General features: G+C 32.1%; 2 protein-coding genes across 3 annotated transcripts; both read right to left on the bottom strand.

The window, feature by feature from the left end:
• Nucleotides 1-366: 366 nt before the first annotated feature.
• On the bottom strand, nt 367-5,248 carry LOC129904265 (FAD-linked sulfhydryl oxidase ERV1). Of its 2 annotated transcripts, none has more exons than XM_055979806.1 (6): nt 4,966-5,248; nt 3,576-3,653; nt 3,042-3,089; nt 2,580-2,644; nt 1,479-1,556; nt 367-729 (listed from the first exon to the last, which is right to left on the bottom strand). In XM_055979806.1, exons 1-6 carry the CDS (start codon nt 5,218-5,220, stop codon nt 615-617), a joined length of 639 nt encoding a protein of 212 aa, XP_055835781.1. In that variant the 5' UTR covers nt 5,221-5,248; the 3' UTR covers nt 367-614. The 2 variants fall into 2 exon arrangements, with proteins under 2 accessions (XP_055835781.1, XP_055835780.1); XM_055979805.1 differs by having other exon boundaries at nt 3,042-3,111; nt 3,571-3,653; nt 4,966-5,246.
• Nucleotides 5,249-10,676: 5,428 nt separating this feature from the next.
• Nucleotides 10,677-19,249, bottom strand: LOC129903229 (serine/threonine-protein kinase Nek5-like). Its single transcript, XM_055978734.1, has 14 exons — nt 18,786-19,249; nt 18,613-18,679; nt 17,059-17,124; nt 16,917-16,963; nt 16,794-16,839; nt 16,516-16,596; nt 16,382-16,424; nt 16,226-16,275; nt 15,324-15,405; nt 14,983-15,032; nt 13,930-14,003; nt 13,377-13,428; nt 12,723-13,304; nt 10,677-12,636 (listed from the first exon to the last, which is right to left on the bottom strand). Exons 1-14 carry the CDS (start codon nt 18,881-18,883, stop codon nt 10,966-10,968), a joined length of 3,009 nt encoding a protein of 1,002 aa, XP_055834709.1. The 5' UTR covers nt 18,884-19,249; the 3' UTR covers nt 10,677-10,965.
• Between the last annotated feature and the right edge of the window lie 7,101 nt (nt 19,250-26,350).

The raw sequence follows: 26,350 nt of genomic DNA on the forward strand, positions 1-26,350 counted from the left end.
AAAACTAAACTTATGCTAAGTTATGCCTTAAAACTTGTAAGGCATAACTTGTAGGTTATGAACTTCTTAACCCAAAATTTTTTGAAACTAAATTTCTGCCTCTATCGGCATAAATTCGGTATAAACTAGATTATGCCTTGTAAGACATAACTTGTGGGTCATGAACTGAACTGAATTTATGCCTCTAACAACATAACTTATGTAAGAATTACGTGGCATAAATTGTGTTATATTATAATACAAAAATATAATTTTTTGCCTCGTGATTCCCCCCCTCGATGTCGGTGGTATTTTCTGCCACTTTTTTGTCACTTAAAGTGGTGAAAGGCAAAAATTAAAACATCAACACTACTTGAGTCTCCTCCAGGCTTTCAAAGGTTTATAACCAGCACTCAACAATACAGATACAGATGCCACTTTGCATTGTAGAAATAAATTTACATTTCTCTGGGAACAGAGGCTTCACCAGGTACTATAAATTATTATACATACTGAATGCTCTCAAAGTCAAAATATGCATCTTGTTTCCTTGGATTGGAGGTTTGAATGATACAACAAAATCTGGGATCATCTTTTCTTGTATGTCATGTTCCTAATATAAGCTTCAATATGTGTCAAGACCAAAACCAAAACTTATTAGTCCCTTGTAAATCACATGCACGCTGCTCACAGTCAAGCTTGCCCCACCGAGCATCAACCCGGTCACATGGAAATTTAACCTTGCTCAAACTGTATAAAATTATAGGGATTTGCTTCAGAAATACAGTAATAAGATTATGTATCGGTTTTTAAAAGAGACAGAAGAACTAATCTGATAAAGATAAAATGTCAACTTAAAGACTCATTAAAGAAAAAATTGTAAAGCTGATGAGAAGGTCCCACATCGGACCGGGAAAAGATCTTGGGACTCCTCTATGGCTTGGGCAATCCTCCTACCTTCGAGTTACCTTTTGGGGTTGAATTGGACCCAAGGTCCATTTAATATGGTATCAGAGTCAGGCCTAATATAAACCCAGTTCATGATTGTGCACACTCCAGTCCGGTCAGTGTCTGGCGTGAGGGGGGGTGATGAGAATGTCCCACATCAGACCGGGACAAAGATCCCACAGGACTCCTTATATGGCTTGGCCAAATTCTCTTCCTTTTGAGCTAACTTTTAGGGTTGAGTTAGGCAAGGTCCATTTAACAGAAGCAATTAACTAAAGTAGTTCTGTCACTGGATGAATACTCAACTCCAGAAAATCATTCTACACTGAACATCAAGGGGACTTGACAAGTTCATTATCAGCAGAGAGAAGTAGAGGTTATGATTGGTCGGATTAAAACAGGAGGAGTTTCAAATAAGATTGTACTAACAAGATTCAAAATAAAGAGTTTGGAGCCAATGCATTAATATCATACTTAAAAGAGTTTTTTGTCCTCTTTCTTGTCATGAAAGATGCACAGGAGGAAACAGAAAAACCATTAAGCCGCAGTACCTTCTATTGACAACATTGTGCACGTGACATAACCATTGTGAAAATTCAGCTTGAGATCCAGCTTGTACAGGATTTGCTCTGTAAAAAACATGAGAAACAAAGAAACTCATTAAACTTTTTGAGAATTTTATAGCAGCAGACTAATTGGTTTCTGCCGTTTAATGTCCACCATTGACTCGGTTACTTGCAACTCATCTCTTTTTTCATGACACTTTCGATTTACGTACACGACCACCACCATCAGCACACACATAGTCCCACAACATGGGTTATGAAGTGGGTATAATGTATGCAGACCTGACCCCTACCTCACGGAGGTAGAGAGGCTGTTTCCCTAAGACCTCTGGCTCAGGTAATGCATACGAATTAACATACATAAGAAAAGAAATATAACAAGTACTAGGGGAAGCATCACATATCACGTAGAAAAAGGAAACAGTAACAATAACCAAAACACACGATACAATCAGTAGCCACATAAATCACAGGATAGGGAACTACGTGAAAACTGCTAATACTGCTGGTGCTAAGGGAGAAACAGGTGCAGGGCGCCAAACTACCCCAAGCCTAACCTGTAGAATAGCGAAAGGTAAAGAAAATGACGGAAAAGAAATTTCTCACTTGTCAGAAAGAACTGCGTTTTGGGAGTAAAAGGACAGTTCAATAGTATGATTTTTGAGAAGACAACAATAAAGAATACAATGGAAGTCAATCAACAAGTGGTCCATCATAAAATAAAAAACCTTTTATAACTAAGTGGCAAATTGTCCCATCACAGACTTAGATATATAAAGTTCGACTGGCATGCGCCTCGGTGTTAGCGCAAGACACCCACGTGTGTGCATCGGTGTTTGCAAGCAGTAAACTTTGTAGTGTGCCCGAAGGTGCTTTGCCTCACCTCGCCCCAAAGCACGCCTTGAGGCGCGTCCCAGCTTCATTTTAAAAAAAATGCACCTAGCAAAGTCTACCACGTGTGGATGTTAAGCCAATCCCATACCATATAGGTTTAACAGTTTAGAATTGGAAAATGAACTGCATAATTCTGTAAAAAGAAAATATACCTATTGCTATCGCTCTCAAGAAAGCTCATAAACTAGGTACCTTAGAACTTCTTTGAAGTGATCTGCACATTCATTGCAAGGGTACATGCGAGATAATATTGCCATCTGCGGCCAAACAACAAAAGCAATCCTTTAGTTTCTAAAAAGCCTCAAATTTTCTCCAAACCTACGAGCAGAGTCGTTATGTGATACGGACATCAAGGTCATAAAGAATATAATGGAAGAACTTGCCATAAAATGGACGCATCGATGCGTAACACTTCCCCTACTGACAGTCACCTTAATTTTGTCTCATTGGTTATGAAAAGCACCAGAAAAGAATTGTAATTTTGTTCATTATGAACTAGGGATAAGGGGAAACTATTCTACCCCTAGATAATCACTATTAGCAGATGACCTCAACCTTCTAAGTAGCTCTGTTGACCTAAAGTAATATCATCTTTCAAACACAAAATTCTGAGATAAAGAAAGAACAGTCATTTAAGGTGACTGAGCACCATACCAGTTCTTTCACATCCTTCCTTTGTTGTCTGGTTGGCTTGTCTGGATACTGGGAAAAAGGAACAAGTGAGCTCATGATCATTAAGGTCAACAGGTAAGAATATTCAATGAGAAAAAAGTATTACTTTCGAGGACAAAAAGAAAAAGAGAACCATGCAGATAAGGATTACCCTGTGGACCATTATTGTATAATTAATTACATTTCCTATAACCGTGGTGTCCGAGTTTAAAAGACACTTTTATTAACAACCAAATGCATCGGGTAGACTAAACATGTAACAACACTGTAGAATAAAATAAATCAGACCGTTAATTGTCAAAATAGAAGAATTAATGATCATGATCAAACAATTTGAGGGGTAATAAGTGGTCTCACCTCTCTTAACGATGGTATCAATAAAATTAATGAACATGCCTTATATCTAAATACTGTCCAACTGAATGCCTAAACAACTTGGGCTAAAATTTCTCATTTCAAGGTTTTTAAATCTGAGTAGAAAGAGAACTGCTGCTATAGAAAAGATGGATACTTGACCTGAGCTCCAAGTGTGTGAAGAAAAGTCCAAGTAGCTCTTCCAAGCTCTTCTTTAGTCACTGGGCCAGAGCTTTTCTCCTGCGAAAGAAAGTTGGTTGATTAAAAATTATGTTCACAAACTATATGCTGAGATATTCCGTTTTTACTAAAAGGAGTGACACAAGTATTATAGCTTACTGCATTAAAAAAAAAACATGTGGTGTGAAACAAATGGTTAACAATTGAAAACCAAGATATGCTGGGTCACATTCTCCTGGTGAATAAAGAGCACCTAACATTTTCAATTTCCAGAACAGTTACATACCAAAGAGCTTGATGTATACAAGGTCTAGAGCAAATACCTAAGACTAATATTAGTTCATGCATCAACACCCATATATTCCAAGACTAAAACAACACCTCTCAACAAAAGAACAATCGCTGCTAAACATTAAATGCAATACTTCACCTACAGCACCACTGAAGTTGTTACAAATCACAGAACTAATAGCTCAAATAACCTAATAAGACAATATATTCACTCCCCCTCTTATACCAAGACTCCTTAAGGCAGCAATTTAATCACTATGTAGTCTTTTCTTTGTTGGTGGTAATTGCAAAATCCTCCTGCATTTATATCATCAACTACGCCTCAATTCCCAAACATAGTTCAGACCAACTATATAAATTCTCTATATCCATTCGCTATATTCAAGCCAATTCCACTTCGACAATGTAGCACGCATCCAAGTAGCATGTCACAACAAATACTATCCAGAGCAGAGGATAAATCATAGTTAGCTATTTTTATGCTTGCAGTCTACATACTGCGACACGGCTTTTTTATCCGGCCTTGGAACTGGCTATGCTCTCCATATAGGCAGAGTTCAAAACCCTTCATGAATTTGATTCAAAACAACATACTCAGTGTAATCCCACAAGTGGGATAGGGTGTATGAAGACCTTACCCCTACTTTTGATTCAAAAGAAACATTTTTTTTCTTTAGTACTATCTGGTAAAAACTTAGCCTCCTCTAGCATATACTACTAGAGACAACACCGACCCATAAGGGCGGATCCAGGTAGGGCTGAGGGGTTCATCCCTTAAACGCAAAATTAAGCTGTTTATACAAAATTACACGTAGTGTGTTCACTTCTTCATATTTTAAGCCACCTAAATGAAAATCCCAACTCCGCCACTTCCCATAAGACATAAAACACATACTAGATCAAGGCACCATTGTCAATTCGGTTAAATTAACTCAAAACCCATTTCAGCAATCAACCATAATTTTACAGTACAATTAAAAAGACACTAAGATTCTCTATGAGAACTTTCATCAAACAATTGTTGTGCAATATCTGCATACCTCTACAATAACACTAAAAAACTGAAGACCCTTAAAAATACCTTCTTGGTTGATTCAATATGTTGAAGAGGCATAGTTGAAGCAGTTTGATTCTTGGAAGAAGGTGAAGAAGAGATCGCATTGAAGGAATGGTGATCATTATTATGAGATGATGGAACTTTTGGGATTACACCTATGAATTGAGCAAGTTGGATTTGGATAGAGTTTGATACTTTCTCGTATGTCTTGAACAGAAGCTGCAATGGATTTTCAGACATGGAGGATTCTTTGACAACAAAGAGAGTGTTTTCAGACATGGAGTTTGATATTTTTATTTTATCCAATTCCTTCTGGAAAATTTTCTTTTCTTTTCTATATCCGGTATAAACAAAAGTGAAATCGTTAATGAAATATAACTAAATAAATATTATATAATTAAAAATTTTATTTTTAAATTCTACATGAATATTTAATTTTTAAGATTACTATGGTATTTTCATAAATGCTCTGTTTATACATTACGTAATTCAAAATGAGCTTTTTTGTCCTTTATTATTTTTATATCGACCAAGAAATTATTGAAATCAACAATCTTCATCTACTTCCATTTTTTATTTTTATTTTGCATAGTTAATTTTGTAAAGGCTAATTGTACTTATATCCAATTTAAATTTATAGTAGAATTAACACAAATTTAATTTTAAGAAATTCAAGTAAAGGAAAATAATTTATTAAAAAAATAAATTTTTAATCTAAAATTAATATTATAAAAATATGATGTAAAAATAATATTTTTTTTTAATTAAAACATATAATTTATATAATGTTTAATTAAAAGTATTGTATAATAAAATAATATAAAATATTTTAAAAAATATAATTGGTGTGATGAATAGTGTAACACCAAATTTGGTGTAGCACTATTCATACACCAAATTTGGTGTGGATCGGAGTAATTTTATATTAAATATAATATTTGATGTAAAATTTGAAATTCTCAAAAAGAAAAACCTAAAATTGTAATTTTGGATTAAGAATAAGCCTTTTCTTAATTTGATACGGTTTTGATTATTTTTTTTTCAGATTCGATCACACCTTTGCTTATTTATCAATTATTAATTAATAAAATGTACGTCTCTTTGCAAATTCTCTGTCAGTACCAAACTACTATAGCACTAAAACTAAAATAACAGCTACAAGGGAATTGCCTTAAATCTTGACGCATTAAAAAAAAAAAATTAATAATAGCGCGATATTCTGATCAATTTGTATTCTTCCCTATTAATTTTATAGAGTTTTTGTTATTTTTTGTTGTCGAATAATTCTACAACAAAAACAAGATATTCAGTACAATCCCACAAATAAAATTAAAAAAGATAAAATGTATCAGATCTAACTCTACCTTGGAGGCAGTGGCAGAGGCAGAAATTTTATCAAGAGGGTTCAAAAAAAATCAAGCACACCTAAAACTAAGCCTACAAATGCGCCTAAAATTAGAAAGAAAAAAAGTGTGATTAACGAGGTTCGAATCCGCGAATTGACACAACTAGGCAAAATATTGAACCTTTTTACCACTGAGCTAAGTCCATTATTTTATGCTTAGGGGGTTCAATGTTAAATATATATATACAAATTAAAATAATTATCTTATATATATAGTGTAATTTTTTAACGAACGCCGAACCCTCTAGACCCAACGTAGATCCACCCCTGCTTGGAGTTAAAAAAATTGTTTTAGATAGATCTTCAATTTCGAATAATTCTATCCACCGAAATTTGAAGTGATGATATAAAAGTACATTCTTGAAATGTGTATAAATTGGAAACAATCAATAATTGTACCTTCATTCATATATACACCTAATAATACAGACAAATAATTTGACATTACTTGACAATGGTCAATGGAACTTAATATATTTTCAAGTCATTAAATAACAATAAGGGTATTTTCGAACTAATGTATTGACAGTAAATATATTTTTGAATTAAATTATAAATGAAAGATATTTTTATTCTTTTCAAATAATTTAAGGACATTTTTTACCCTTTTTCCTTTTAAAACTATTAGCTCATATATAACTTAGAGAAAATAAGTTTATGTTGATACAATTTAAAAATAAAAAAGATAATTAATCGTAAAGTGTGATCTTCGTTATTATTCTCAGTCGTGTTTAGATATAAATATTAATGAATAGTTTATTTTTCAAAAATAATAATCAAGCAATTATAAAATAAACAGGTCTTTTCATATCTATATATTAGTATAGAAAGGGATAATCAAGGATCAAATTATAATTTCAGACTCTCTTCATAGAAGTAATTATTAATAAATTTAGAAGAAAACAAAAAGATCTAGAATCATCCTCTTCCTAAAAAAAAAAACAACATCATATTGTGACCTTTAACTACTATTTTCATATTTTCAGTGGAGTACCGCCATTTTAAAATATATTCTACAATTCTTCCCAATTTTCAATTCAACCGTTTATTTTAGTTTTTCATCACTTCTTTTTTGTTAACTAAATTTGTATGAATCACTAAGCAGAATATTTGTTATGCGTGTTAAATAAAATATTGAATATTAAAAATTAATTTATTTTTTAAAAATATAATTGATCACGTATAAATATAAATTAAGACTACGAGCCTTATCATATCTAGTTAGAAATAGATGGATGATGTGTGGGCAGCCTTATTCTTACTTGTGAGGTAGATTGTTGATTTTCGACAGGCTCTCATATATGTTGAAAGATCACAAGTTACAACAATATCTCAAACAATGAACTTGAAGAGTGTTGAATGCCAAATTGCTTGATTGATATTAAATAGAAACTTAGGAAGCACATATATTATATTGATATTGACAAGGGCACTCCGGTGCATTAAGGCCTTTTGCTATGCGCAGGATCCGAAGAAAAACTTGATTACAAGAGTCTATTGTACGCAGTCTTACCTTTCATTTCTGTAGGACAGAAAATTACAGACCTTTCTGCTCCCTTTGCAGCCGAATGCCAAATTGTTTGATTACTTCTTGCCAGAAGAATTCTCCTTCAAAGATTACTTTTTCAACTTTTTGTTTAGATATTGAATCAACAGAAATACCTTTCTTGGAAGCTAAACTTGAAATCTCTAATAGCTTTTGATGAGCAACATTCACACATAACAAAAAATTTGAAACTCTATCCCTTTATCTATATTAAGAAATTCGAAAAAAAAATGGGGGAAGATTAAAGCAAAATTAAGAGAGAAGCTTACCTGAAATTGGAACAACTTGCTGAGAAGAAGAGAAGAAGAAAACAAAATTGTACTTGAAAGTGACAAGAAATTAAATTTGAAAGCAAAAAAAAAAAAAACGGAGTTCATCTGTGGAAGAGACTTCTAGAATTATGTTGAGTATAATAATTTTTTTTTTTGATAACTCAAAAGATACCCAGTTATTTTCAATACAAGATCAAGATTCAGAATTTTCAACAGTAGAGCTGAATTTTGAAACGAAAATTTCAAATTTAGGTGGACCTATTTCGGCTATCTAGCGGGAGACGAGGTCCCTATGGACTATTTGGGAATGTGACTTTTTCTTTCCCAGTCCTTTGTTGGAGGGCTACGTGGGAAGAGAATTTCTCTATTCAGCCCCCCCCCCCCCATTTCAATTACAAACTCTTACTTCTCGGTCTAACTTGGACTAATCCCTTAGCAGGCCCATTGTGGAGAAGAGGCAAGAAAATCTGGCATTTCATCAGAGAAGCGAGGAGTAGGATAGGGAGAATCCAGCATGAACGCGGCAATATTTTGAGAAATTCCAAGCAACATGACCCGAAATTACTGTAAGACATCGACTTATAAAACGATGGCTTATGATACCTAAGAGCATTGTACAAGAGGTGATGAATGCATTCCCTTTGCGATATGTCGGAAAACATTGAAGACGAAATGTAATGCTAAATTTGAAAGAAGTAATATGTCTGCTATAGAATGTTTTCACCAAGTCAATTACCTCATGAAGGCATATTATTAGGCTTATGTCGGTGCATTTAGAATCACTACAGCTATGTTAACGTAGAATGTAACTCTGTGTTAATATAGAAACTTATATGGCAATTGGAGATCGAGTACAACGATGACATACTCAATGTAATCCACGAGTGAAGAAGAACAGGCTAACTCATGATATTTTGTTATAGGTTACTGTCTTAGAAAGGCTAACATGGTAGCAAATAAGTGAATTTGTTTACCATTCACATAGTGTTGCATGGAAAATTAGATGCATTATATTTTTATTTCTGTACGGATCCCTCTTGATGTTGATATATTAACCAACTACTATATGTCTTCATTTATTATCTTACCGATTGTATTCAAGTTTAGTAGCTGAAGTTGAATACATTGGTATTAAGATGGAACACCAAAAAAAGGCATTTTGAAAATTAGATCAAAATGTTTATCCTATTTTTCAGCTTTTCCTATGTCCACAGGGCCACACCTTTATAGGCTTGTATGGTTTGAAAAAGTCATTGTAAAAATAGCCATTTACAAACACGTTTTTGAACTACATCAAATTCTTTACTGCTTGTCGTCTTCTTTCTTCTTCTTCTTCTTTTTTGTGAGGAAGATGCTATCAATTTGTCATTAACTATACAAGGGTCTATCCGTAAATTTTTTCCCTGCAAAATTTATGTGCAATAGAGGAAATATATTTATCTTTTTACTTTATAACTCTCTAATATCCATTTTTGCCCTCCGCTCAATTTATACTTTTTTAATTGATTGAATTTTTATTTCTTTTGTAATTTGAAGGTACTTCAAAACTCATTCACCAGAGGTTTGGTTTGTGGAATAGCATACATTGGCTACTGAGATGGAGAGTATATCTCCAGCTCATTAGTATTGATCAATCAAGATGTATTTGAAGATTCAATTAATCTATATATTTTTAGGTAGTATGTCTATGATATTTAAATATGATTCAATTGGACAATGTACTTTATATTTTTTGTCACACATTATTGACAATAGTGTCGTATCAAGCACAATAGTGTACATAGAAGTCTTTTTGTTAGGTGTTTATGTGTCACGTTACAAGTCTGGCCTTCCTAATACTGTTCATCCATCAATGTGAAAATTGTTGTGCTAAATGAATTTAATGAGAGTGCAACTTATAACAATGGTCCCAACAACCCCGAGTTGTTTGTCTCAAGTGTTTTGGCATGATTTTCAATTTCATATTTAAAATGCAACAAATTCAAAATACCAAAGTATCATCATTTAATTCATCAACATATAATGTTGCAAAAATACTTTAAAACACCATTAGCAACAACTACATGATTGAAATAATTGGTGTATTGTAAAACAGAAAGACCAAGTAGCAAAAGCTTGTGTCATTAACTTGTCAATCTCCTTGAAACTATGTCGCTTGGACTCATCAAAAGTAGGGCATTTTTGGAGTATCCAACACGGGTGCAACAGTATTTTTAAAAAATCCGAACAACATTGCCTTGAAACAATGTAACCAATTCTTCATGAAGCAAAAGTTTCTTCAAGGTAAGTTGACATGGAAAATGTGTAATGTTGCCAACCATATATTCCTATTTCTTACCAAATCAAGAACATTATCAATCAGATCCTGAGCAGAAAATCAACAATTCGTTTGGCATCGTGAAACTATTGATCAACGTGCATAGTCATCTATTTATCGTTCTCAATTATGAACGATTGTAGCTGGAGCAGGGTACGAGTACATATATGTAATACATTAGAATTGAGTGACTTAAAGAGTTTATGCATTGAAAAAACAGCAGAGTACAACATATCAAAATCGCGATAACAGTAAGTAAAAGGTAATGTTAGGAGACATTGTGTTACATTTCGTGGAATAAAAAAACATTCAAATTTGTGTGCTCTCTATTTACAATTAATAGAAAGAAATAATTGCTAAAATACTAAAAGCCAAAAGGATAGTCAAAGAACCTCTTTAACTGTTACCCTTGGAGAACTCAATTGGAAGTTGAAGTGTAGAGAAACACTAGTGAAAGTAATGGACATGCCATCTGCATAATGGATCATGAATTTCGTGCAGAATCGTCGAGCATCATTCCTTTCAGACTCTTAGCCAACCAGATAGCTGTCTCCCTTGGTGACACCTTGTCCTTCCCGAATGGTTTAAGAACAACAGAGAGCTCTTCTAATCTGTTATTCTCCAGCAAGTCAGCCGATAATTCCAACAGCCCTTCAAGTGCCTCTGCTCTCTGCCTAAAAGATTTGACATCTAATATTTCCTTTACTGGTCGTTCGTCCTCCACAAGTGTTGCGTTGGTCTTTGCTGGTTCCGAAGAATCTAATCTTGGACATGAAGAGGTGGGACTGCTCTGGTTTCTTACATCCATTTCCTTATTATGGACACTATCGGATATATTAGATTTAACACTCACCGATCCAGAAGTAGACGATTTGGGAGCAATAGGAGAAGCTAGATTTCTATCAAGCTCATCTCTTACCACATTCATAAATTTTCCAACATCAACATTTCTCTCTCCAGTGTCAATCACTGGTTGCTCAATACCCACTCGGAAACTACTGTGCCTTATGACATGTATGATATCATCAAAAGCTGGTTTGAGCTGAGAAGAAGCTGCTTTTTCAAGAATCACATTCTGTGGAACACTTACCTTGTCTGCCAACAAATTGTTTTGGCTGGCTGAAATAGGAGGGGTGAAAGGGGAGGCACTTTCAGTTGTCGAGGGAAAGAGTTCCCTGGTCAAGAACTTGTCATCGTCATTGGCTTTTGAAATAAGGTTAGAGTGGAGGAAATTGCTTTGGCTTGAGGAAACGAGTGGAGTAGCCGGAGAGACACTTTTTGTTGTGGAGGATGACAACCTTGACAAAGACTTGTCGTCAACACAGGATGTTAAACTGGGTCTTGTCAGATGCAAAATATCAGTTGTAGTATCAGGATTGCTTGTTGAGGAATCGCCCTCACAAAGACCAATCTCTATCAAGTGCTGAGAGGCAGTATCCATAGCTATATATGAATTTGATCTCTTTCCGCAAGCACCAACGTCCAAACTTTGATGATTCTCCTCAAAAATTTTAATGGAGCCTGCTTCAGATTTCTGGTTATCTTCGCGGTTACCTCTTGAACTATAAGCATTATCTGAGTGTGATGATGTAGTAATTGAACAAGGTCTTGACCCTACAGTTTCAGTTTCACTAGCTTGTTCATGACTTCCAACCGTTTGTGCGGTCAAGTTCATAAAATGATTTGTTGCATCATCACAAAGTTCAAATCCTTGGATCGACACTGAAGAAGAAGCAGAATTGCTGCTCTCTGTTTGCATTCCTTTTGAAGCTCCTGATGAAACGTTTCGAGAATGTAGCATGCTGTTCTTTGTGGCATGTATGTGACAACCATCAAGAGAAGAATTAGGGATTCTTTCGGGGCATTTCTTTGTGGCATGTATATGACTACCATCAGAAAAAGAATTAGGAATCATTTCAGGGTCATGCGACTTGTCATTTGGACCACACTCTACATCATCGTTCGCAGTATTCAAGGCATCATGATACACTGGCTGTAGCCTTCCAGAAAACGACGGTTGCTTAGTCAGTTTAGGAGGTGTTCTCTGTCTTGGCCTTGTAGGTGACCTATCATGGGCGACTTGTCTTATAGTGCCAGAGGGAGAGATTCCCCCGTTTCTTGGTTTAGTCTTCGGGGTGGACTCAGCGGTAGGCAACTGCAAGGAAAGAGGTAATTAAAACATACAATTATCAAAAGAACAGTTGAGCGCAAGTCGAGATAAGAGGATTAGGGACCTGATACCTGATTCTTCAAAGAAGGTAATGTATGTGCATTAGATTTAGAGGTAGGAGTAGGTGAACTCGGTTTTAGGACTTTCGGTGATGCTTCAATGTTAGCTTTGCTTGCACCAGTACTACTGACCTTTGTCTTGCCGCCTCTCATTGGAGAACTATGTTCCCTCGTTTTTCCCTCTTTTAAAGCCAACATAATAGTTTTTATAGTTGTGGGTTTCTTAGCTTCTGCATCACATTTTTTCTCGTCATGTAAAATGTTCCTAGAGTTGTAGTCCTCTGCATCAGCTCTATGATGTTCCTCACTAGAATAATGTTGCTCAAAGTCTTCGTGATCAACAAAGACAACATCTGTGTTAGTGCCTTTATGGTCATCATTGCAAGTCATTTCCTGCAAGTTCTTCTCGCTCGACTTCAAACTATCTTTATCACTGCATGAACTGGTACTACTTTGGCTTTCTGCCATGTTCTTTCCAGAATCACGACCAGCAGTGAGAGGTTTTCCAGGAGAACTTAATGGAGGAGGACTAAAGGATGGTCGATACTGATCCACATAAGGCTGCAAATATGGGTGCTTCAGGAGTTCCGATGCCTGAAAATATTGAGGTCAGACAATGGAAATGACATTCTGCCACAAATTTCATTGCAAGATTGGTAAGCTTACAGTAGGCCGATGCTCGGGGCTCTTCCTAAGCATTCCTCTAATAACTGTTTTTCTGTGAAAACAATATCCAAATAAAATATAATGACAAACAAATGTTACATCTCAAATAACGCATGTAACAGAAGAAAAGAGCATTCACATGTAAAGATTGAGGCTAGGATTTGTTGTCTGTTGAAAGTTAGATAACTTGAACAGGCAACATCTTCCGTAAGGATTATGAGTACACATATTTTCAAATTCTAGTATTTCGAAGTGTTTATATTTGCTTCAAATGTAAAGAAATTGTCGCGTGTCACGAGGAAGGAGAAGATAGACCATTGCAGAATAACTTTTTTTTTTGATAATCAAGAAATCCACGAGGCTAGCACGGTTCAGAACTTGGTGGATAATGGGACCATTGCAGAACATTAACAGTCACAAGAAAGGAAAGAAAAACAAAAAATTATCTCCTAAAACATGACTAAATATTCACATACAAATTATCAATTAAACACTATGAGCAGTAGCTTTAGCACAAAGACAATTATGATCGCAAAAAAAAGGCCTGACTTACAAGGATGGAGAATAACAAGATGGCAATGGGCCAATGCATGATCTGTTTATTTTGCTTATCAGTCCTGCCATGTCCTGAATCAGTATAAAGTTGTATTATAAATTGTCAAATTCAGTATAAGTAGCAAATATTTATCATTTTGAGGAAACAACATACAATAAGGTGAATATGAGAGATGAAATTGCATTTATTTGCTCCCACAACCAAGACTCACCGCATCATTCAGCACCAACTGTTTTCAAGATTATGCTACAGTAAATCATTGATCAATCACACTGATAGCTCCAATAGTTCACTGAAATTTTGTCTAGTTCGGTATTCCACCGGTTACTAATTAATATGCATATAGTAGGCCTCCTTCGCCACAACATTAGTGGCACTCTTCCCAATTTTTGGATGCACTCTCGCTTTAAGTAGCTAAAACCTCCAATATTTTATCATTTATCATCATGAATTATTCTTTTATTGTTATCACTTCAGTTTGATTTTATCTTAATGTTTTAGTTAGATATAAGGGTTTAACTTATTAGGAGTCTAAACTGAGTTCTCAATATAAGTAGGACAGTTTGTACTTTGATTTAATATCCACTCCCTCTATCCCAATTTATGTGGCACTATTTGACTTGACACAAAGTTTAAGAAAGAAAGCAAGACTTTTGACATTTGTGGTCTAAAATAAACCTTAGACATTTCTGTAGCTATAAATCATTTCATTTCATTAAGGGTAAAGGGGGGATTTTAAAGTTAGGTTATTTCTAATTATAGAAAGACGACATTCTTTTTGGGATGGACTAAAAAAAAAAGCACATCATCTTCAACAATATAGTTGGAATTTGATTTGTCACTTGAATTCACTAACTTACAAAGGAACCCCCTCCCCCACCACCACCACCACCACCACCCATCATAAGGTCTCTATATATGCAGATTCAGTTATTTAAGCTTCTATTTGTAAATTAATCAATAAAGATAAAATATAAGGTCAGTTTCCATTTTATTATGCATCCGAGGAATTGAAATGGAGATAAAAAAAACATACTCGAGAAGTCTTACAAATGCTTTAAATGCAGGGCGGTGAGCAGCCATTTCATACATACAGCAGCCTGGTCAAGAAATGAACGGATTTAAGACATAGAAGAAGCCACAATGACATGTTTATATCAAATAAACATGAGATTATTGCTACAACAAACCACTGTCCTTAACGTTGGGAAAGAAGATAACCTTATGAATTGAAAGGTTTGGTAACAAATGACATACAGATGTGAGAGGTTCGTTTCTTCCCAAAATTATTGGAAATGAATGTCTACACAGAACTCCAGTAGAATTTGGCACCACATTCAAAGTAAGATATAAATGCACTTGAACCAGAATGAAGCAACGGAGTTACATACCTAAGGACCAAATATCTGATTTAAAACCGTACGGAATATCCGTAAGAAGTTCCGGGCACATGTAATTGGGAGTTCCAACTACCTGGAATATAGAACACCATCAGCTTACTGAAAATCTCTTCCACTGGAAGTTTTAGCTCAATTAGTTCCATGATTCCATCAAGTGATATCTTCCATTATTTCTATTTATTTTTTTCTTTGGCCTAGGGGGTGGGGATGGGGGGAGAAGATGTAGGCTAGATCCATCCATAATGTAATGCTCCCGAGTGTTCGCATCCTTGGTTCCCATTTTCTCTATGCCTTTGCTAAATCGGAAAATATTTAGAAACAGAATGCCAGGTTTTATTTAGGCACAATGAAGCACGACTGTGCTAAATCATTATGCAAGTTCGGACTGTTGCCCATATCTGATCCAAAGTGACACATGTTGGACACAGAGGACATCAATACCAAGGAGCATCTCCTAATAGTATCTCATCGTTTCATCGGGATTTCACATATCCTGAATGTATCTTGAATGTTCCATAATGGGCATGTTTCGAGATATTTTTTCTCCTTTTATAGAATGGATGGCCAAATTGGGAGTTTAAGATTCTAAAAATGGATCGGGGTTAAGGAAAATTCAAAAGAGGTAGAAATAAGATAATGAACTATGATTTCTGAAATGAGTCTATGCCAGTAATAAACAATATAAGACATATAAACCGATGCATTTCTCTACGTCTGCTTTCTGTTAGATTAACTTTTACAATGTAAATGATTGACCAAATGAATTGAAACACCAACTTGATTCACCCGTTCGATGCTGGATCCTACATTTCATTTTATGAATGTAGAACTAATTTGAGTTACAAAGCTTAGGTGAAAATGACAAAGAAAAGCATCGAGTATCAGATACATACTGAAGAAGCCAAGTCATCAGCCTTCAACGTTTTTGCAAGGCCAAAATCCCCTGGAGAAAAAAGTATAAGGGGAAAAATATATATGCAGGTCTACATCAGAAAAATTGACTGTGTTCATCTTCACTTCAATAAAAGAACAAAAGCATCGGTAGTTACCAAGGCGAACGTTGTGATCCTTGGTCAAAAAGATGTTTGAGCACTGCCACAGAAAGGTGCAGAAATCACCTCAGAAAATGGAATTGGAGAGAAAAAATTAAAAAAACGATATCAACTGATAATAAAATACGCACTTTAAGGTCACGGTGCAGTACAAAATTCGAATGAAGATATTCCACTGCCAACAAAATTTGAGTGAACCACTTCAGCAGTTTCTGCATAGTAGACATTTTCGTAAGGATGAGACACTTGAAATCGAAACAAACTGAAGTTTATACTAGAACAATAATGCATTACCCCAACCAAATGAACAAGTCAACTCGTATATTAGCTATAAACTTGTTATCCCATGTCTGTAGTCTACAATCTAGATATATAATTAACATGTCCCAGTTATATATAATCCACATACCTCTTCTGGAAAATACTGCCCATTTGCTTTTTTCATCAGTTCAGCCCTATCAAAACAGGCATCGTTAAATTTAAGTTTAGCAGTTAAATTAATGAAAAAATGAAAAGTTATTCAGAGACTTACATATCACCACCTTCGCAATAGCCAGTAACAATGCAGACATAGCATCCCTACAGAATGATTGACATGGAAGTAAAATAATTACAATCAATTTTAAGGAAATTATAGTCAACTCAGCATTTGAAAACAAAATCATGTCTCTCACCTTCTCTACCCATGCTTCCTTGAACTCAACAATATATGGGTGTTGAAGACGAGCGATTAGTGCCATCTGCACATCCAAGTTGCAAGAAAATCCACGTCAAGAATTTTGAATAGCTTTGCATTTACGTAAATTTACATAGAGAAGAGAGTCCCATGAGCCAAATAAACAAGAAGAGCCAAGATGAGAACATATTGAAATGAAAAATGTATATGATAGAGACAAAATGGAGCACATCTAGAAAACATAAGAATTTAGCCACATTTACTGCTTGAAATTTTACTTAAGTTCCCGACATAGAGTTGATTACAGATGTATAATCTTTATCAAGTGATATGAAAATGCTCTCAATGGACAGGAAGAGCTAGACAAGAAATCGGGTAAAATCAGAATCGGCAAAAGGAGGAACTTAAGCTCTGAAGCCAAAAGAAACTAGATAAATGGATACCAAGAGCATCCCTGGTGCCAAATAGAGTCAAAGGCACGCTTAAGCCCTAAGCGAGGCTCAAAACATGTTGAGCTTAATGTGCACTTCAATGTAGTCATCAAGGTTCTAAGCATATTTTTCCTTGCCAATGAGCCTATTCTGAAGAGGCGACACTAAACAATTGATACGTCACTTTATCGTAATTTTGTTTCAATTTCTTTGTTCATATATTTGTCATTCATACTTATAATTATTAATCTTGGACTAAACATACATATGTTTGTATTTTTTCATTAAAGCTCAGGCTTTATTTGCACTATGCGCTTAAAGTCCCAAACGGGCTTCAGAGCTCTTTTGCGCATTTTGCTTTTGATAACACTGCTTCAAACTCAATAGATTCAGGACAAAAAAGGCATCATATTCAAACTATTAAGCTAAAGAAAACCTTTTCTATTTCCAGTACACTCTGCCTGAATATATACCATTCAGGAAAAAAACCCATCATATTCAACAATTTAAGCTAAAGAAAATATTCTCTTCTTCCAGCACCAAAATTTCTGTGTCCTTATTTAATGGCCTGTTTGGTTCCAAAATCTGCTTATTTTCAAATGTGTTTTTGTCGGAGGTGCTTTTCGTAAAATTACTTTGGAGAATCGCAGTTCGTATTTGGCTAATCAATCCATAAGCCACTGCTACTAATATTAGAGCAATAATTTGGGCTTGGGACTTCCATGTTGGAGGTCTCAAGTTCGAAACCCCTTGCCAGCGAAAGCAAGGGGTTTGCCTTCTGGGTCGAGCTTGGCGCACTGGGCTTACCTATTGCGGGTTACCTCTACTGTATAGTTTGCGAGTTATTGCATAAGAACGGGGATTTTACCCTGTGCGCACCCAAAGAGTAGCGGCTGTGGGTTTCTCTTGTCATTAAAAAAAAAAAAACTCTTGCTACTACTCAAAAACACTTACTTTTATTTCAATAAGCTTGGCCAAACAGCTCAACTCTATAAAACAAACACTTTTTGACTTCCTCAAAATCTTGGCGAAACAGGCTATTAGTAACTCCACAAAGAAAGAAATACACAAATTGCAAAAACCATAACCAAATAAAATGAAGAAACAACACAATGTACTACCTCTTGATGAGCAGATCTCCTGCAACGTTCTGTTTGTCGAGCTAATCGAATCTTCTTGAGCACATACCTATTAATTCAACAAACCCCAAAAATAAGTTTAAAGAAACAAAATCAATAATACATCAAATTCAAATCTCATAAGCATTCAAGAAAAAAAGAACTTTTTTCATTACTTCTTTCTTTCTTGCTTGTGATTAACTAGAATAGCAGCACCAAATGCTCCACGCCCAATCTGTTCCATGATCTCATAATGATCCATTCTTGACTCCATTACTAAAATCCTAAACTTAAACACTTATAAGAAATCCAAAAAATAAATATGCCAAGAATTCTAACAAATCAGTCACACCATTTTCTTCATCAGTCAAAACAACTAAAAAATCAATCTTTACAGATCAATCCCAAAGAAAACAAGAAAAATTTGATACCCATAAACACAAAACACATAAAGATTGCTTTTTTATTCAAGACTTTGATACCCATTAACACAAAATACATAAAGATGGCATTTTTATTCAAGAATGGTGAAATTGGACTCAAAATAAGCTTTTGGGTATTTGAGAAATCAAATGTAGAAGAACACTTTTAGTTGAAAAAAGAAAAAGGGTGGATCTTCATTAGAGTGTGTGATGTATTGCTCCTCCTTTTAAAAAGAAAAAAAAACATAATAATATTATTATTATTATTATTATTATTATTATAGACTATAGTATAGTATTTTGCTTCTTTATTATTCAAGAAAAAGGGGTTGATCTTAACAAACAGTTGTCACAGTTCTCAGCTCTGATGAATGCATATATGGAGTGGAGGAGCATCTATAAATTAGTTTTTAATTAATAATTAATACTCAGGCAACTCCAATAATATGTGATTCACTATATTCCTTTTTTAGTTTATACCGGAAAGAATAATAATTTCTTTTTTATATTTAAAAATAATTTAATTTTAAATTTTTTATTTTATAAGATGGTTATTAAAACCCGTGTCATTTTACAATGTTGTATTATATTATACTGTATTGTTTTAATTAATATTCTATTTAGATAGATTGTATCAAATCTCATAAATTCATAATGTTAGGCATCAAAAATTTCAAGAATAATCTTACAATATTATTAAGAAAAAAAAGATACAATATAAGTTTTTTGAAAGTTTTTTGATTTTTTTTTATCAAATCTATTTTAGTTAGAAAAAGAGTCCAAATATTTTACACTTCTAAAAACTTATCTTGTATCTTTTTTTTCTTAATAATATTGTAAGATTATTCTTGAAATTTTTTATGCCTAACATTATGAATGTATGAGATTTGATACAATCTATCTAAATAGAATATTAATCAAAACAATACAGTATAATATAATACGACATTGTAAAATGACACGTCCAAAAAAAATAGAGACTAAAAAAATAGCAAAAAAGTCCTAATATTTTACACTTCTAAATCAATTAAAATATTACCTTATTTAACAAGTTTCTAACTTTTAATTTAACCTACTTTTACCTTATTTAATGCTTCTTCTTTTACTTCTAAATTTTCTTCTTACTTTGATTTTGATTTAAATCGTCTTTTTGTATTCATTATCATTTTTTCAATCTTTCTTTTAACCTTTTTAGTTGATAGCTTTAAATATTATATATGAATCATACATAATTAATAATTGACAATAGATTCTCCTTTTTTGATAATTTTTGTTGTGTTTTCTCTTTCAATTGAAAATTTCTCAACAAGAAATTGGACGAAACAAGCATGTTGCCATCAAGTACAGTAGAAAAAAATCAAAGGTATGTATGTGTCTTTCTTTGTTTAATCATGACTTAGTTTTGATTATATTATTTAACTACATTTTGATATATTATTCGTTAGTGTTATAATTGACTCTCGAATTAAACTTATTTGTTAAATTCGAAATGTGAGATTTTAGTAAAAAAAAATTGTCCTTATTTTTGGCAAACTCAACGTTGTTGGACTCCTAACAACAATCTAACACTGCCATAGGAGTCATATTTTTTGCTATACAAAATCTGCTATATAGACACCTTTTTCTCTCTATAATAGGATTTTATAATTCTTCTCCTTCAACCATTAATTGCTCCTTAATTGCTTATAGTATTTAGTCCAACATATATCGGCTATATATATATTGCAATCACGTATTAGAGGTATAACATTTAAATTACATTTATAATTTAAGTACTAATCATTAATCAATGGCATCTTCAATCTAAGGTTTTAGGTAAGTGCAGGAAAATACTTTAAAAAATTAAGCTCTCCTAAATATATGGGAAGAACCTTGATAAAATAAAAACTTTTAAATCTAAAATATATATCTAATTTTAATATTAGGAGTGTAATTACTTTAGAAAAACATATGTACACTAGATTACTCTTGCCCGTGTTTAAATACGGACCCAAGTACCCAATTATTTTAATTTTATCAAAGTTCTAAATCAATTATCTTTGTCTTTTATAAAAAAAAAGTCTACAATTCTATTTAAAGAAGTCCTAATATTTTATACTTTTAAATCCATTTAAATATTACTTTATATAATTAAGTCCAAAAATACAGACAAAAAATTTCTACTAACAAAACTCCTAAGTTTATAGGATACTTCTAAATCAATTAACTTTACCTTTTATAAAAATATACTTCGCAATATATAAAATTGTCTTTTACTATTTTTTAAAATTATTAATTAATTATTATACATATAAACCTCATCTAAATAATAAAATTCATCAACTATTTTCTATGATAAAAATTACATATTATTTAGGATATCAATCTTGAACTTTAAAACCTATTAATTAAAAAGGGTAAGAAGTTATAGGGAAGTTAAAATAGCAAGTTCTCAATTTATGTCCTACTTTTTTTATATATTTATTTTGTAACTCAAACATATTACTTAGTAATATTTACATGATTTTCAAAATTGTGTACTCAATGATATAAATTACATATATAATAATTTATTTATTTTATATATATTTTTATTAATTAACGCGGTACACACGTGCAACGTACACTAAAAATTAAAATGTTCGAAGTGTTAATTAAAGTTTTTGAAAGATATAGTTTATCAGTTAAATCATGGTTAGGGTGGTAGGTTTAGTTGCAACTAAGCCAATACAACTTCCAATTAGTTTTTTTTTTCTCACCCCTACGCACAGTTAAATTATTTGTGTCAAAATGGGAAAGATTAGGAAAAAGAAGGTTTATTTTTGCAACTTATAAATTTTTATCCAGGGACTAATAATGAAAAAATTGTTATATGATAATTAGTAATTAAAAAATTATTTGTTCATAAATGACTTAATTTGAAAAGGATTCTGAGTTTGAGCTTTAAGAGCATTTTATTTTTTTAAGTAGGACTTCTTAATTTGAATTTAAATTAATTGGTCGGATCACAAAGTTACTAACGAACATCAAATAAAAATATACTCCATATTCAAGAGAATATTTTTATCTCTAAATAGTTCAATTTATATTTCACTAACACACACATTATTATTCTTTGTTATATTCATATAAAATGATAAATAAATTTTGCACAACTTCATGCAATTATTATATAAGGGCATGCAAAAAAAAAAACTTTCAAAATATACATTATGAACTGACATTTCTTAATAATTATTTTAAAGGCTTAAGTCATCGTCGACCCCTTAAAATTATTCGTATATTTCACTTAGATATCTTAACTAGAATTATTATTTATTAAATACCTAAACTGTTCAAAATGAGTACCTATTAAATACAAAACGCTTGGCAAAAAAAATGTTTTTCACTTTCCTTGTGCGCGTGAAATAATCTGAAATAAGGTTGTTTTTTTTTTTAAAATGCTTACACTTTTTCTTCTTTCTTTGACACTTGAAATTGTAAATAACTTGAAAATTTTCTAATATTTTTAAATTAATAATTCTTAATCTAAAAATGAAAAAACACCCCACCCACCCCTTTCAGACGTCTTCTTCACCATCTTGTCTCCATTTTTTTGTTTTTTGTTTTTAAAAATTCTACTTCTTTTCAATCTTTATTAAAAAACAAAAACCTGAATCAATTAATGAAATTTGCAAAAAGAAAGAACTTTTTGGACATGTGAAAAAAGTACGTTCATCCATCTCCATTTTCGAGCACCTTCGAACAAATATACTACCACTCAAATTAAAATGTAACCCACTAAACTCATCAAAAATGATATCAGAGAATTCGAAAAAATTAATTTGGGTCTTCTTAATTTTTCTTTGTTACGATTTTGAGATGATTAATCAAACTCCGTTCTTCATCACTCTTGTACCAATTTCTCTTTATTATATCTTTCACTCTCAAATATTAGGTATGAAAAATAAATCTTTAAAAATATTTCATACGCAAGCAATTTGAGAAGAAAGTTGGATTTTGAGGTCTTGGGAAAGAAAATGTTTCTGTAGAAGATGAAGAAGAGAGGAGGTTGGGTAGGGTGGGGCCAGGCAGAGTGTAGTGTCATTTTTGTATATTTTTAATTAAAAAATTAGATAGAAAATATATTTGAAATAATTTTTATTTTTTAAAATATAAAATTCATCATTTTAATAATTTTTGGAGCCCAGTGCCACATATCATCTTTTAATTTGTCATTTTGTCATATCACTTGCCTTACACTCTTTAATTTTTTTTGTTGATTATTGAAAAATGTCTCATAGGAACAAATTTCAATTATTAAAAGTGTTAAATAGGTAATAGTCCTACTAAAGGTGTCTAAGTGAAATATACGGATAACTTTAAGAAACAGTCGATAATTTAAGCCTATTTTAAACATATCTTTTGAATTGAAAATCATTTTTCTATTTTTATAAGGTAGTAATATGATCTGTGTCAGCGATGAAGCCCAGAATTTTGGTGAAGAGTGTACAAAATTAAATAGAAAAAATTACTTAAATAAATAACTTATTTTACTATATTTTATAAAATTATCTACCATTTGAAAAAAATACAAAAATTTCTACTCTCTCATATTTTCGGATACATCACTTTACGCGATATATCATTCGGATACATCACTTTACGTGATGTATCGAAACGTCGAATGCATCACTTTACGCAATGTATCACTCGAATACATCATTTTACGCGATGTATCAGAACGTTTTGGGATGTATCCGAATTCCATCAAATTTAAGAAATTTTTGTAATATGGAAAAAAATAAAAATAAAATATAATTAGCTCTTAACATTATAAAATTTATGTAATCTTTCCAATTAAATATACGCTCATAATATCTTGCATTTAGCTTCCGGACACCATATAATTTATCAGCAAAAAGGGAGGCTACTGAATCACCCTTAGCCTAAAATGACTCCGCCCCTGTTCTACATATAGTTTATCTTTTTTAAACCTCTGAGATAGTTGACTAATAAACTGTTACTCAAATTATTATTATTATTATTATTATTATATGGTGCTGCTTTTATGAAATTTGTGTATAACGAGGTGAGTTTGGTCAAAACCATGTGCGTTTTGCTCTCTTAAATGCGCCACCACGTGCTCATTAACAAATCCATTCTCCCTCCTCTTTTTTTTTTCATCGGATATTCAAAAATATTCGTATTTGAAAATTGCACCTCAAGATAATGTGTTTTCTATCAAAGCTTATTTCATTTAATGACTCAAATTCAAAACATTTAACTATATAGTTAAAATGAATAGATATTTATTTTAGAAAAAGAGTTAAAATTTAAAATTTGTAAGTTCTTAGTTTATTTTAATCACAATATTTAATAAAAAAAATATTTAAACATTAAATATTGAGTTCGTTCGAATCCGTACATAATATTATAGCGCTTTCCTATACTTACTATGCTACGGAGTACAACTTTGGTGGCCAATGACAGAGCTGGGTAATTACTTACTAATGTAATAATGAAATTACTTAAGTCTATATGAATAATTTAATTGATTTATGAAGCAATTATATTCATATTAAACCTTTCTAAAGAAATAAAAAAAAATCAATTTATCCCTCTTTTTGGAATTTCATACATAAACTATTGAGAATATGCGTTTCATAGCTAAACTATCACTTTTCAGTTTGAAAAACAAACCTCAATAGTGTGTAATACACACTCTCTACTCTCTTTATTTTTTAATTTTTTTTTGACACATGGCAAAAATATTCTATATTGATAAAAATTAAATAAACTATTAATATTAATTAAAAGTTAAAACTAAAGTATTTCTATCTCCAAAAAAATAAATTATTTTTTAAAAAAACGAATTTATTTTTTAAAAAATAAAATTATTTTTTTAAAAAAATTTAAAATATTTTTCTCACTCATGTGTATGTATCTAATACAAAATGAGAAAAAAAAATTGAAGCGGAGGGTTAGATATGGCGGGATAGAATATTTTAAAAATATATATATAAAAATAATATCTAAATTATTATTTGATGGGGGAGGGGAAAGATGAAGTAAGAATTTTTTAAAAAATATCTTTTATAAAAGAAATTTAAAAAATAAAAATAAAACAATTTTTTTTGGGTGGGTGGGGGGGGGAGGGGGTTATGGTGAGAAAAAGTGGTGGATTGGGATAATAAAAATATTTTATATTTTATTTGAGAATGGGATAGTGATACTTTAATATTTAATTTTAATTAATTCTAAGAATTTATTTAATATTTGTCTTGGTGGAATATTTTGTCTATGTGGAGTGTGATGTGATAAATTTTTTAAAATGAAAGATAGAGTGTAGAACACACACCATGGTGAGAGTGGAATAAAAGAGAGATATGCGTTTCTCAAACTAAGAAGTGATAGTTTAAGTATGAAATTCAAAATATATATATATATATATATATATATATTTTTTTGACACTTATCTTTTTTTTTTTTAATGACATGACTTCCATATCTCCTTACAATAATAAAAGAAAGTTAATTTTGTTTGTTTTTGCTACATACTAATTAAGGCATATTAGGAGGGACCAGAAAACTATTAGAGAAGCATGAATGCTATGATAAAAAGAAATTAAATCTTGTTATTGTGTGTTTCATCTTTCCGTCCAACAATACTTGTCCACTATTGATTTTGCACAATTCTTAAAAAACTATAAATAGAAAGGTAATTTTACCCTATCATCTTTTGAATATAATAAATATAATGTCTTGAAAAATGTAATAGAAATAAATGACTACTAATTAATGATAAGAGTAATTTAGGAACTAAGTATAAATTATCTCTCGATTTCATAAATTAAATTAATATTGTTAGTCATCTATTTTTAATATATTGGACAAATAAAGATAAACGGATGAAGTATTTATGAAATTATTAGATCTATTAATTAAAACAATTCTTACTTTAACAGAGCCTTTAATTTCTCCCCAGCACTAGGATATAATTGCCTAATGTAGCACATATGACATATGATATAATTACCTAATGTAGCACCATATGAAATATATGTTCCCCCCAAAAAGCCCAATCAAAAGCATACTCATAGCTATCGATGATAAATAAACGGATCAAAATGATTTAGAGTCCGTTTGGACGATCTTAAAAAAAGTAATTTTTATGTATAAAGTGCTTTTAGAACTTTGAAGTGCTGAAAATTATTTTTATAAATAAGCAGTTGAGTGTTTGGATAAAAGTGCTTAAATGAGGAAAATGATGTGAATTTTAGGGTTAAAAGAATAAAAAAGTTAGTTTAGGAATTTAGTTAAAATATAAGAGATATAAAAGTAATTTCCACTGTCAAAGA

Source organism: Solanum dulcamara, chromosome 9 (genome assembly GCF_947179165.1).
Source record: "Solanum dulcamara chromosome 9, daSolDulc1.2, whole genome shotgun sequence".
Taxonomy (NCBI): Eukaryota; Viridiplantae; Streptophyta; class Magnoliopsida; order Solanales; family Solanaceae; genus Solanum; species Solanum dulcamara.